At 44.0% G+C, this 15,204-nt stretch overlaps 1 protein-coding gene across 8 annotated transcripts in view; it reads right to left on the minus strand.

Moving 5' to 3' along the window:
• Positions 1-3,683: 3,683 nt before the first annotated feature.
• ST18 (ST18 C2H2C-type zinc finger transcription factor) overlaps positions 3,684-15,204 on the minus strand; it is a 520,674-nt gene continuing 509,153 nt past the window's right edge. For 4 of the 8 annotated variants that reach the window (XM_073679290.1, XM_073679289.1, XM_073679286.1 and 1 more), the window contains exon 22: positions 3,685-5,836. In XM_073679290.1, the coding sequence (XP_073535391.1) occupies positions 5,696-5,836 (141 nt within the window). In that variant the 3' untranslated portion in view covers positions 3,685-5,695. Of the gene's footprint in view, positions 5,837-15,204 lie in introns of all 8 variants that reach the window. The other 4 variants (XM_073679291.1, XM_073679292.1, XM_073679288.1 and 1 more) reach the window with 2 other exon arrangements.

Below are 15,204 nucleotides of genomic sequence, written 5' to 3' on the forward strand. Positions count from 1 at the left end.
AGAAGTGAGAAGGGAAACACTGTGTGAAAGACGTAGGAAGCGTCATCCACTCGAAGCATAAAAGGAACACGGTATCGCAAGAAGAAAGGAGGCACCGGACCAAGACCAGCGACGCCCATCGACCAGACTCCGTAGGTGAGTATATTAACAGGTCTATTTTTTGCCTTGCAGGGCGAATTGGAATAATATGTGCAGCATTATAGAATACTGTCACATTGGGATGAAAGGTGGTGGCCATAGGTCATATCAGAAAAAAATGATGACAGGTTCCCTTTAACTAAAAATTCTTGATTTATGTACAGTAAAGAAAGGGATATATCTCAGGAACGGAGAGAAGCAGAAACAAAAGAAATACAACATCAATGATATTTACACCAGGTAAAAAGAATTACATATTTATTTCAATTGACTGGACCTCTCTAATTCCTCGGGGCAGAATGACTATGCACCATCCATTTCTATAGAGAAGAAGCTAACTCAGCTGTTTTCAATGCTCTCATACATTGTGAATTTAACCATTGCAAAAAGCCTGATAAGCGCACAAGGAAAACTTGGGAATCTATTTTTTTATGGATGGATGGTATCCTGTTTGTTATCTTTCGCCAAATGTTAATTTTCTATTGGATGTTAAAATATTATAGACTATTAATGCAGTGTTTTCACTTAGTAGTAGATTTACGGAGGAACATACATTTTTGCTAGCCAAATAGAAGTAATTGATAATTGAATGCTGCAATGAAGAATTATAACACCTGTGCTTGACATTTATTAAGAAGATTGAAAGCTAGGCTTTAATGATGAATTTCTCCATGTGTTCCAAGTAATAAGGGAACTTGTCACTAAAATCATCTAGAAGTTTTAAATAACGTTCTAAACATTCCCCTGTTTAAATTGTCTGTTTCACTATGAGGGAGAAAAAGAAGTTATAAATCAGCATGTGCGATATGTAAAAAAAAGGTTACTAAGAGTCATCTAGAAGGTAATGGTGAAGACTCATTGAGTCCTAGTTGTTAGCTGACCATCATTTCTTGATCGACAGCCTTCATCAAACACCCAGAGGGACATCAATCCGTGAAGGGATAAAATACACACTGATTTCAACATTTTTTTTTACCTAATAATAAAATGACCTACTTACATTGAGCAATGTATTAAAGGGGTTGTCTCATGAACACAGTATATTTTAATCAATAAATCTTGGAATAAAAATAAGTATCACAATTGGATGTGTTAAAAAATGTTCCTGTGCTGAGATAATCTTATAAATGTGCCCCTGCTATGTACTGTGTAATGGCTGTGTCTGGCCGTGCAGGAACATGGTCTGATCATACCACATCTCCTGGGCGGGGGAGGAAGGAAAAGAGTATACAGACAGGACAGTATGGGATCACAGCTGTTATGCACACGCCCGGACTGACTGGCGTGTGCGGGTGTTGTGGTTCCACTGGACCATGAACCGGAGAGTGCCTGGAGGGGCGTGACTAAGTATCTGGCCGATCCGACCAAGATGGCACGACGGCATACGACGCCAGTGCACCAGGGAGAAACCGGGCAGAGGGACCAGGTGCTACTCCAGGTCAAACTCCGGACACGGGGGTTGACCCACACAGGGATTACTGGAACAGGCTGGTTAGGCTGGCGCACAGACTGGAGGGTATAGGCAGGCACGACTGGTATGCAGGCAGGCGGGTAAAGGCAAGCGCAGCTAGAGTGCAGACAGGGAGGCACTAGCAGGTAGGAACACAGGCGGGATAGGACCCAGTACACACTGGGACTCAGGAACAATACAGGCAGAGGGGTACAGGCAAGCACTGCTAGAGTGCAGACAGGGAGGCACTAGCAGGTAGGAACACAGGCGGGATAGGACCCAGTACACACTGGGACTCAGGAACAGGCAGGTTAGGCTGGCACAGACTGGTGGATGTAAGCAAACACGGCAGGTATGCAGATGGGTGGATACAGGCGAGTATGCAGGCAGGGAGGTACTGGCCGAAAGGACGGGCTGGAGCACAGAAAGGTTAAGACCCAGTACAGACTGGGTCACAGAACCGCAGATGCGGTAGACAACCACAGCAGAGAGGGAACGCCCGAAGCGGTGGGCAAGAACAGAGCAGGACGGGGCTGCAGGAGCAGCGAGCACAAGCAGGGCAGGACAGGACTGCCGGAGCAGCAGGCAGAAGCAGGGCAGGACAGGACTGCCGGAGCAGCGGGCAGAAGCAGGGCAGGACAGGACTGCCGGAGCAGCGGGCAGAAGCAGGGCAGGACAGGACTGCCGGAGCAGCGGGCAGAAGCAGGGCAGGACAGGACTGCCGGAGCAGCGGGCAGAAGCAGGGCAGGACAGGACTGCCGGAGCAGCGGGCAGAAGCAGGGCAGGACAGGACTGCCGGAGCAGTGAGCAAAAGGGTCAGAGCGGAGCAAGGCTGCCGGAGCAGTGAGCAAAAGGGTCAGAGCGGAGCAAGGCTGCGGAGCAGTGAGCAAGGAGTCAGAGCAGACTAGAACCGCCGGAGCGGTGAGCAAAGGAGTCAGAGCAGGCTAGAACCGCCGGAGCGGTGAGCAAAGGAGTCAGAGCAGGCTAGAACCGCCGGAGCGGTGAGCAAAGGAGTCAGAGCAGGCTAGGCTGAGTAGGGGGGACAGGGCTCTGTTCACACGGAACAGACAGGAAGGGAAAGGCAGAGCCAGACACCCACAGGGTACTAGCAGAGAAGTAGCGAGTGGACCACAAACTCACAAACGGGAGTACAGAGACAACAAGCAGGAGTTAGGTACGAGTTCAGACTCTGCAGAAAAAGGAAGGGAACGGACATAGAGGCAAAACAGGTAAAGGATAGGAGAGAGTTCAGACTGGAACTGAGTGTACGGAGGAGACCGACACTGCAGCGGAATACAGGAGCGGGTCTGGGAATACGGCCCCCAGAGAGGCAGGACGAACAGGCAAGGAGCGTGTTCAGACAGGACAGACAAGATACAGGAGCGGGTCTAGGTAATCGGCCCCTAGAAGGCGGGAGGAACAGGATAGGAGCGTGTTCAGACAGGTCAGACAAGATACAGGAACGGGTCTAGGTAATCGGCCCCTAGAAGGCAGGAGGAACAGGCTAGGAGCGTGTTCAGACAGGCCTGGAAATACAGCCTCCAGGATAGGCAGACAAGAGAACACAGAACGGGACCTGGCACCTTCAGAGTGCAAGCACACACTGAATGAAACACTATGCTCAGGCAGGGATAGATGGGAGCAGCTGAGCTATATACCAGGTGACAGACAGCAATAGGCTGAGGACGCACAAGGGGTGTGACCCACAGCAGGTACAAAAAAGCAGGAAGTGATCGGGCGCCACCCTTAAGCAGCAGAAACAGACACAAACAGACAGCATGGAGGGAAGCCAGAGAGACATTCTGGACTGGAGATCAAGTGCGCGCTCTTGCACAGTGGGAGATGGACCACCATGCAAGGACGCCGCCAGGTATGTTACAACAGCTACTTGTTTCTGTGAGATAAAAAATTTCCTTGCCTGGATAAAAACATAATTTAACTCAAAGAGAGCAGCATCTGCCATCCCATGCTGTCCTGTTTGTACATTCTTTTCTACATTCTTCCCCGGTGGTGTGATCAGACCATGTCCCTGTATGGTTAGATACAGCCATTACACAGTGCACAGCAGGGGCACATTTATAAGATTATCTCAGCACAGGAACATTTTTTTTAACACATCCAATTGTGAAACTTATTTTAATTCCAATCTGTATTGATTAGTTTGTACTTTGTTCATGGACAACTTCTTTAAATATCATTAGGAGCTCTATAATGTCATGGCTTACTTTTCATCACCAAAATTCTAGTGGCAAGTTCCCTTTTCATTCATAAAGGGGTTTTACAACTTGTTCTCTTTCTGCTATCATTCACTGTTTGTAAAAAAAATGGTAAGAACAGGAGAGCCCTAAAAGTATCCAGCAAACTACTTTTTTAATATGAAGAAAATGTCAACCCGCCACCATTATCTTTTACATAATTAAAGAACAAAAAGAAAAGAAAAGAAATGATAGCACAGGGAGAACATGCTATACAATGTGTACTATGCAGTGTGCTTACAAAAATGAATATCTCAAAGAAGTAAAGGCTCAGAAAGGTTGTGTGAGATTGGAAAAAAATAGACCTGTGTTTGTTTGTTTTTTACCTGTTGTTCTTTCCATAAACTATTTTGTCTTCTTTAATGTTATAGTTACACAATGGCACATTATTAGAATAAAAAACTGTTTTTCTATGAATACTATTTCTGCCACCATTCTAGCTGTAGTTAAGGATTACTGGGACGTATTCGCGCCTATTGAGAATAAATAAAAATGGAGTATGAACGTAATCATTTACAATGAGGCACATATGCACATTAGATGTACATACACAAGGCAGTTAAGCTGGTTTTTAACATCATCCGTTGCAAAAATATAGTTTGTGAAAATTAATAAAACAAGAAAAACACTCAAAGCATAACTGTCCTTATTTTGAATATATTGAGTATTTACACATGAACATATTAACTGTTCATCTAGTACCAAGATGATTCACCCCTCCCGAACTTGGCATGTCAGTTAACTTCACAATCTATGGAGGTGTAGGGTAATAAAACACAGCTATAGTAACACAAATAAATAACCTACCATAGAAAAAAACATTAGGTAATACAATTCTTTTTAAACTTTCTAGGGTTGCCACCTTTTGTGGAAGAAGATTGGAATCATATTTATGTATAACAAAACACATCACCAAAGCAAGCTCTAATTGAATGTGTAACTTTTCTATATACTAAAGGTTGTGAGGTATAAATTAGGATTTATTCAAGTGCTAGCAAGAGATCCGGTGTGACCGAAGTAATGTACACTACAAGAAACAATACTAAATGCTACTAATAATTATTGCTAGCATCGGCCTAAAAAAAAAAAAAAAAAATGATATGGGTGGTCATCTCATAATTTGTGTAATCCCTGATTTTATGTTGCAGCAACAGTACTTGGAAAATTATAATGAAATCAAATGGGCATTAGTACCAAAAATAGAAGAACTAGGATCCCCCATTTTTATCGCCAAAGAGTAACATTTCTTTTCATTCCATGATTTTTTTTTTTATCATCTTATTTTACAGAATCACTTTTCATTAAATCTATTTAAAATCCACTCAGAAAATAACTTATAAAAAGATATTTGTAAAAATATGGTAAGCCTAACAAAAGAAACATCATTAAAAGGTATGAACAAAACCTCCTTCACCCCCAAATAAATACAATTTATAAAAAATAGTTGCAAACACTTTTATACATTCACTATACAAAAGAAAGAGTGCAATAGAGAAAAATTAGCAGAAATAAGTACATTGAGATATACTTGATTAGTGTGTAGCTGTTAGTTTAAACAGTCTTATACATTTTAGTTTTTTTTTCATGTTTTGTATTTTGTTTTATGACTGCTGGGGAAGTAGATAGTGCAATGTCGGAGTTGGTAATGCAGCTCACCAATCGGCAATATTTTTTGTGCTGCTATACACAATCCAGCAGTCTAGAGATGGAGTCTATTCCTTTGCAGCCTGTAGATGGAGTCTATTCCTTTGCAGCCTGTAGATGGAGTCTATTCCTTTGCAGCCTGTAGATGGAGTCTATTCCTTTGCAGCCTGTAGATGGAGTCTATTCCTTTGTGGGACCAGCAGCTATGCTATACATGGATTCCTTTTACGGCTTGTGTTATACTTTCCAAGAGGGCTTTACATTCTGGGGAGTATTCCCGTTCCATATTGCTGTACATTTCAGTGAGTGTATTTACATATGCTTCAAAGTTATGTTCACCGATTGGTTCCTAAATAAAGAAATGAAAGACAGGTCAGATAACTCAAGGTTTACCATGCAATTTCAGCATTATTGATCTGTGCAAGTTAAGATTAAGGTGCAGTACAAATAATAATAATATTACTGTATGTGCAAAATGTCACTTAAAAAGAGAATATTTCTCTTCTAGTTATGCTATAGATTGCTTTCATTGTACACATTATTTTATACAATTCTGCTTCAAAAAATCAACATGCATTTTTCACTATGTATTCTAGAGATGCTTGTGACCCCACATAAGACCCATACTGAATTAGCTAGTAAAAAGAGCTGTTAAAAAGTCTGTTTCATTATATGGTCCTCCTCATGTCATACTATAATTTATGTGGCTGTGCACAAAGTCCTGGCAGCATCAGATTTAGGAGACTTGATAAACCAACTTTGAAGGAGTTGTCTGATATTGACAACCTCTTTCTACATGCCTTCCACTTGCATAAGCCTTGGCCTGTACTGCTGATCTGCCCTTTCTGGCATTTTCCTGGTGGGCTGCAGCGTGCATTGCTTGGGGGCTGCAAGCCCTTTTTTCTGGCTGCCGGACCCTTTAATTTTTTGGGCATCTAGTGGTGCATAATCACCGGGGGCGAGGTGGGGTGCACTGGACACTATGTCACATCAGACAGTCAGAACATTCTTTGTGGGAAGAGTTACCTGCCCTCTGCACTCTGGCTCTGTTATTTTGCTGCAGCCATGTAATGTATTTACATCACTCCAGTGTATTCTATACGATGTATATACATCGGCCACAGTGTATACTATGTGATATATATACATCGGCACCAGTATATCCTGTGTGATGTATATACATCAGCTCCTCTGTATCCTATATGATGTATATACATAGGCCCATAGGCTTATTATAATGAGGGCAATTTGGGCTACCGCTCGGGGCCCAGCCGTTCACGAGGGCCCATTGTCCAAAGAGTAATTGCCCCCATTATAATCCGCACAGCGGCCACCGCAGCCGCAGCTTGTTTACATAAAGCTGGGCCCGCCCTGCTGAATGACGTCTTTCAGGACGTACCCAGCATACAGAACACGGGCGCGTCTGTTTAAGTCACACCTACCATCTCTCTGCCGGAGAGGAGCATCTGATGGCGTCGCTCCTGAAGACAGGAGAAGCTGTGCCTGCCTGCGTGGCCTCTCAGTCCTCTGCACATCACCGTCTGCTTCCTGTGTGCGCAAGGAGTGTAAAGTATCTATGTGGCAGACTGGGAGTGTGCTCTGTATGTAAAGGCAGGGAGCTTGGGGCCATTGTAATTACTACAACTTGTGGGGGGATGGGAGCGTGATTGAAGTACATGGGGCAGATGCCCCTCACAATGTCATCTCCACTTTGGGAATTAGCTTGTATCATGTATTTATATAGCACATGAAGAGATCACAGTTAAATAGATGTAATGTTTTCAGTCTCAGTGTGACCTCAGGCTTCTCCTCTTAGCCTGGATCACCCCTTTCATTTGAGATGGGTAAGGCTATGTGCCTACGATGCGGAAATGCTCCGGATTTTTTCATAAGCGTTTCTGCATCTCCCTGGCAGAAAAAACACATGCGGATTGTACATGCGGATTGTACATGCGCTTTTCCTGCCAGGGACATGCGGATGTGAAGCATTCTTCACTTGAATTTCCACATGCAGGTTGACAAGCGCTTTCCAAGCGATTTTAGCATCACTTGGAAAGTGCTTGACAACTTGGTCACACTATATAAATCCATGCAAACGGCATGGATTTATATACTGTGACCCGAGAGAATGTCAAAAAATAAAAAAGAAACCTATACTTACCTTCTGATGGCCCGCGCTGTCTTGCTGCGCTCCTGTGCTGGCTGCCAGCAGATCGCGGTACGCTGTACTGAAGGACCTGCCGTCACATGACTGTGACGTCACCGCAGGTCCTTCAGTCCTGCGTGATCTGTAGGCAAGCACAGGGAAGGAGTCCGGGGGCCGTCGGAAGGTGAATATAATCTTTATTTTTTAATTTATTCTTTTTTTTACAGCTTTTAGGGTACCTGGGTGTGGAGGATAGTCTCCTGTCCTCCACACCCGGGTACCATCCGCACATTAGAACGCGCCAATTACGCATGTACAGATGCAGTCTTGCAGAATTGGCGCGTTATAATGCAAGTCAATGGTGGCGAAAACGCAGCACTTCCGCAAAATAATTGGTAGTGCTGCGTTTTTTTTCCGCAATGATAATCCTCAGCGGAAATTTCCGCAGCATGTGCACAGCACACGCGGATTATCATTGGGGAACATGGCAGGCCTTCTACTATGCGTTTTTTAAGCGTTTCTGCAGCGTTTTTGCCGCTGCGGAAACGCTTAAAAAACGCATCTTGGGCACACAGCCTTATAGAGGAATTTCTGCTGGCAGCCCAGTAAAATATTACATTTAATTAACTGGGATCTGTTTATGTGGTTTATAAATATATGATGCAAGCAAAATGCCAAAGTGGAGGGCACAGTGTGCAGGGGCATTTGCCCCATGTAGTTCACACTCCCATCACCCACATTTTATCCAAATTCTGCTTCTGTGTATTTATACCATTGTCACTATTTCACATGCAAATATGCAGTTAATAGCGTTCTGAAGCGATTTGACCAGTGCACTGAGAGTCCCGCTGCCAGCAGTAATTATATTTTATTCCTCTCAGTTGCCTCAGGCTTTCCGTCATAGATGTGCGTCCAGCATGGCTTTATGGCTGTAACCACATCCTAGCGCTCAGCATTAGGCAGGATTCACATGGTACCGGAAATATCCGTGTGTCCGTGTGCCACATCAGGATCACACGGACCGGCGCCTGGGAATCCGTGTACAGTTAGCACTGTTCCCCAGCACAGGGTGCTGAACACTGCTCTCACAATGTCCCTGTGTAAAAATAAGAATAAAATAATAAAATCCTTATACTCACCTGTCCGGAGATGTCCCCCCCTGTAATCCTTCGACCGCTGACGTCGAGGAGCCGAACAGAATGAGCCGCTCCACCGAGTGGGCCCCGGAGCTGTGCTGAGCTCAGGAGCAGTGTCCTGTCACTCACTGAGCGCAGCTCCGGAGCAGCTCATTCTCCCCTGCATCAGCTGTCAGAAGATTGCAGCGGGGGACATCTCCGGACAGATGAGTATATGGATTTTATTATTTTATTCTTATTTTTACACAGGGACGCAGCAAGAGCTGACACTACTACCCCCATCATTGTCCCTGCTGGTGCTGATCGCAGGGACAATCGGTGCTTGGAAACAGTGCTAACTGTGGCGCTGGTTCCCAGGCGCCGGTACGTGTCACACAGATGTCATCCATGTGGGATGTTTTGCGGACCATGCATCCACAAAAAAAACGGACATGTCAGCGTGTGGAGCACATGGGCACACAGTCTGTGGAAACACACTGACATGTGCACAGACCCATTCATTTGAATGAGTCTGCGTGTGTCAGTGTCTCCAGTACGTGTGGAAACTGTCACCGCATGTACTGGAAACACGGACATGTGAAAGAGCCCTTAGATCCAGCTTTCAATCAGTGCAGGGATGCAGTTACAGCCGCTGCTCACTATGCACAGAGCAGTGACTGAGGCCGTGCCGGCCTCACCCCTATGACTGGAAAGTTAGGGTCACACAAGCATATAAAAAAAATCGGTCCCATTCTCATGAATAAAATTGGTACGATTTTTTTCTCACTTGTGATATATAGGAGGCTCTGTGCGGGCTCATACAGTATATGGGGGTTTAAACTGTTGGGGGTTATGTGTGGACTCATACTTTATATTGGAGGCTATGTGGGGTCTCATTATGTATATGAGAAGCTATGTGCAGGCACATTCTCTATATAGGGAGTTATGTGCGAGCTTTTTCTGCATATAGGGAGCTATGTGTGGGCTCATACTGTATAAAGGAGACTATATGGGGGCTCACTCTGTATGTAGGGAGCTATGTGGGGGCTCACTCTGTATGTAGGGAGCTATGTGCGGGCTTATTCTGTATATAGATAGCTATGTGCAAGCTCATACAGTATATAGGAGGCTGTATGGGAGCTCTTACTGTATATATGGAGCTACGTGGAGCTTATACTGTATATAGGTAGTCATGCAAGTGCTCATACTGTAGGTAGCTATGTGGGGGCTCATAGTGTGTATATATATATATGTATATAATATATATATATATATATGTATATATGCATGTGGGGCTCATACTGTATCTAGGGAGCTATGTGCTGGCTCATACTGTATGTATGGGGCTGTGTCCTCATTGCAGTACAGCTTATGGTCTCCTTTTCTTGTCCTGATTGAAGGAATAACCTGATGAATCCCTGAATGACCAAAAGAGGGGGGAAATGCGTTGGAAGAAAATGCCAATAAGCTAAGTACACAAGTGTTCAGGCTATATACATATATAGGATATTCAATGTCCATAGAAACGTGACTGAGGTATATGGAAGTTTTGGGGTTTTAATTGCACTGCCACATGACTGGCCATTTATGATCTGAAGGGTTATTCTTTGTTTAACAAGGACATCATATACACTTCTTCTTAGACTTTGTTAGGGTTTTTTTCTGATCAGATAGTTGAATAATATTTCTGATACATACCCTCAGCCCACTAGTATCTATCCTGCATACATTTGTATATGTTCATTACATATTATCTGATCACCTACTGAGGATGCCTGGTCAGTTAGAGTAGTGGTAGGGCTATATAGGGGCAGTCGGCGAGGAGCGGGGGCGCCATACTGTTTCAAGTTAGGGTGGCAACCTCCGCTGTCAGGAAGGGAATTGTGAAGGCCAAAACGAATCCCTATCTCCCCTCATTTCTGCTCTTATTTTATATCACTCTTTTTCCATGCAAAGTGTTTGCATTTATGTATGGGGTTTTTAAACTAAATAGAGATTTAAAAAAAAAATTTTTGTTATGGTTTACATGTATAAGAGCCCCCATAGGTTGATCACTCTGTTCTATTTTATGTAGCGCTATGTACAGTGCTGTACATAAGGGAAAAAAATTGTCGTTTTCCATCTACAGATGTGAACTAGAGCACCTGTGTGTTACTCACATGACCCATCACATGAGCTATCAAAGGAGATTATGTGACATGATGGGGGGCCCATGCCTTCGAAACTGCCCGGGTCCCTGGCTACTCTTAATCCACCCCTGCATAGGCCCCAGTGTATCCTTTATGATGTATAGTCATGGCCGAAAGTGTTGGCACCTTGAAATTGTGCCTGAAAATGAAGTATTTCTCCCAGAAAATTATTGCAATTACACATGTTTTATTATACACGTTTATTTCCTTTGTGTGTATTGATACTACACAAAAAAGCAGAGAAAAAAAAAGTCAAATTAGACATAATTTCACTCAAAACCCCAAAAATGGGCTGGACAAAATTGTTGGCACCCTCAACTTTATATTTGGCTGTACACCTTTTGGAATAAATAACTACAATCAATCGCTTCCTATAACCATCAACGAGCTTCTTACACCTCTCAACTGGAATTTTGAACCTCTCCTCTTTTACAAACTGCTCTAGGTCTCTCATATTTGAAGGGTGCCTTCTTTGAACAGCAATTTTAAGAGCTCTCCAAAGGCATTCAATGGGATTTAGATCTCGACCAATTGCTGGCCACTTCAGAACTCTCCAGCACTTTGTTTCCATCCATTTCTGGGTGCTTCTTGAAGGATGTTCGGGGTCCTTGTCCTGCTGGAAGACCCATGACCTAGGACGCAAACCCAGCTTTTTGACACTAGGCACTAGATTGCGGCCCAAAATCCTTTGGTAATCTTCAGATTTCATGATGCCTTGCACACAGCCAAGGAACCCAGTGCCAGAGGCAGCAGCACAATCCCAAAATATCTTTGAACCTCCACCATATTTGACTGTAGGTACTGTGTTCTTTTCTTCTTTCTCATTCCATTATCCGTAAACAGTAGAATGATGTGCTTTACCAAAAAACTCTATCTTGGTTTCATCTGTCCACATAATGCTTTCTCAAAAGAATTTTGTCTTTCTCACATACATTTTGGCAAACTACTGTCTAGCATGGGTTGTAAACATCTTAATTATGTTTCTCACTGTGGACAAAGGAACATCAAGATCTCTGGAGATGGACTTTGTAACCTTGAGATTATTGATATTTTTCAACAATTTTGGTTCTCAAGTCCTCAGACATTTCTATTCTCCTCTTTCTGTTCTCCATGCTTAGTGTGACACACACAGACACACAATGCAAAGATTGAGTCAACTTCTCTCCTTTTTATCTGGTGTCAAGTGTGATTTTCATATTTCCCACACCTCACCTGTTACTTGCCACAGGTGAGTTTGAACAAGCATCACATGCTTGAAACAAAGTTGTTTACCCACAATTTTGGAAAGGTGCCAACAATTTTGCCCTGCACATTTTTTTTTTTGTGAAATTGTGTTCAATTTGCCTTTTTTTCTCTTTTTTTGTGTTGTTACAATGCACTCAAAGGAAATAAACATGTGTATAACAAAACGTGTAATTTCAATAATTTTCTGGGAGAAATACTTCATTTTCTGGAAAAATTTCAAGGGTGCTACCACTTTCGGCCATGAGTGTATATAATTTACAAGTTGTAGAAAAAGTCCTCAAATGTTTCATCGATGCTCCAAGGTCCATGTAGCTCCAATTCTGCTTCTGCTCCTCTGTGCTTGACACAGGAAATAGTTTTCTTTGTCGGCACATTATCAGAGCAGTTTGTGAAGAAGGCTAGATCACTGTAGTTTCAGTAGCTAATCTAGGACATTTCTTTACCATAGCGGATGCAAAGTTAGAGAGGGGGCTGGCTTAGCTATCCATATATAGAATCAACAAGCCCCCTTTATACACAACTCTGATGATGTGTCGACAAAAGAATATTCTTCTAAGTAGAGAATGGGGGAAGAAGCAGAGCTACCCGATGCATTGGTGAAAGAGGGACATCAGAGAAGCATTTCTAAAACAATTACATTAGTAAGTTATATATTGTAAGGAGGCTGTAGGACACCTAGTGGATGGGAGATAAACCTTGAGTTATGTTTTAGTACATATAGGACTACAAGTGGCTAATCAGCCATGACAGGTTGATTGTGTGCATCTGAAGAGTTGGGAGAGACAGCTGCTTACCATTTCTCCACCCCCTGGTGTGGTTTACCTTGCAAAATGAGACCTTTTTGTCCCACACAAGGCTGTGTGTATGCAAGTGTGCAGATCTCCTGGATTAAGTGCCTTTGCTAAAGGACTAAGAAGCTGGACTGTAAGCCAGGCGGGCTAACCTGCACTATTGTATGGACTTGTTACTTTATGTATTACTTTGTGCCAGACAAAGGCTGTATTTAAGTTTTCCTGTGATGTGGTTTATGAGGACTGATATAAAGAAGCTGGACTTTAAATAGAAACAGTTCCTGTGATGCCCCAGATCGCTCCAGATCGAGTAGCATTGTTACATTTGGTGTTAGAAGTGCGGGCAGCATTCCCTGGGAACACGTATGACTGCTACAGAAATACTGCATGTCTTGGGTGAAGGTGGCTATAAGCCAGGGAGCAAAGTCAGAAAGCATGGAGGAACTGATTAAATACCTGGTTCAAGCCCAGCAGCAGCTTCAGCAACAGCTGCAGCACTACCAACAGATGCAGCAGCAACAGCAACTCTTGGCACAGCAAGAGACAAATAAGCAGTTTATGCAACAGCTCCAACAACAGAACTGACAACAGCAGCAGCAGATTGAATTACTGACAGAGGCAGTTCATGGCACGGCGACAGCTCTGACTCCAAGCTGATGATTTTTCTATTCGGAAGGCGGTGATGAGGGCCTTGCAGAAAATGATCCCGGGAGACAACATAGAAGCCTTTTTAACCATTTTTGAAAGGGTAGGCAAAAGGGAGAAACTCCCATCAGATTAGTGGGCGAAAGTCCTGGCGCCATACTTAACGATGGAGCCACAAAAGTCCAATTATAATTTAGCCTTACAGGACACCAAAGAATATACAAAATTGTGAATGGAAATATTGGCACGCTTGAGGTTGGCAATGTCTGTCAGGGCACAACGGGTCACCCTGGGCACTTCACCAATGATAACCCCCTCACTCCCAAATGTTTTATCTGCTGCACCGCACCCAAAGTGGTTGCAACCGGAGTCCTCTACTCCAGCGCAGATGGTAGAGCAAGTTGTAATGGACCGGTTTGTGCACTCCCTTACGAACCTGATGCAGACTTGCCCAGTAAGATCACCGGAACGCCGATAACTTGGTCAGACTGGTCGAAAGGTATCAGGGGGTCAGTGGTTCCTTGGGGAGGCAACCAACTTCATACTGGTGGGTCCCATCAGGGGCTGGGGGCTAAAAAGTCCAAGGGGGTGGCAGAGGTCATGCTGAGGGTCTCATTGAGGAATGTAATTTGCTGGAGATGTCACGACCCAGGTCATAAAGCTACCCATTGTCCCCTGACCACAGCAAATGGACTGTAGCATGTTATGCCAATGTTTATTCTACGCATATCCAGCTTGCAGTGTGGACTCACCACCTGGAGAGGGACCCCAAGCTTGTCCTGTTAAAGTGAATGGTCAAATGACTAGACTACTAGACTCAGAGAGTTGGATGACCCTTGTGAGGGTCACACTCCCTCACCAATTGATCCCTGGGAAGAAGGTGGGTGTCTGCTGCATTCACAGGAATGCTAAAGACTGTCCAGTGGCCAGAGTGGTCATTGAGATGGCACGAGGTGCTGAGTCCCATGAGGTCGGCGTGGTCCAGGATTTATTGCACCCAATTATCATAGGCCGGTACTTTGTGTTGTTTTGGGACTTGTGGTGTAGGAGCAAATACCTCAATTGCTCAGGTAAGAGAAAGTTTGGCCCTCATCAACCCCAGAGTCTGATGGGTTTCCCTTCTGTGTAATGGTGGGAGATGAGGAGGTAGTATTCCCAGAAGTTGACATTACTGAGATAGGGGTGACCAGAGAAAATTTTGGGTTTACCCAACATAGGGACTTAATGCTAAAAGATGCGTTCAATAATGTAACTTTTCTAAATGGCACAATACAGGAGCTGGGGATCGACACCAGATTCCCTTATTTTATGATGAGTAGGGGCTTTTTGTACCGGGTTACTAAGGTCAGAAAGGAAATAGTGGAGAAATTATTGGTACCAGGACCCTATAGAGGAAGGGTGTTGGACAGGGCCCATTCACATGTCTTAGGTGGCCATCTGGGTGTCGACAAAACTTAAGAATGGGTCAGGCGGAGGTTCTATTGGTCTGGATGTCTTTGGGAAATCCTAAGGTATTGAAAGTCCTGTCCCAACTGCCAGTTAACCATTCCCACCTCTCACTTCCAAAATCTCCTAATGCCGCTATC

Source organism: Phyllobates terribilis, unplaced genomic scaffold (assembly GCF_046119375.1).
Source record: "Phyllobates terribilis strain yellow unplaced genomic scaffold, ASM4611937v1 Scaffold_4__5_contigs__length_816908805, whole genome shotgun sequence".
Classification (NCBI taxonomy): Eukaryota; Metazoa; Chordata; class Amphibia; order Anura; family Dendrobatidae; genus Phyllobates; species Phyllobates terribilis.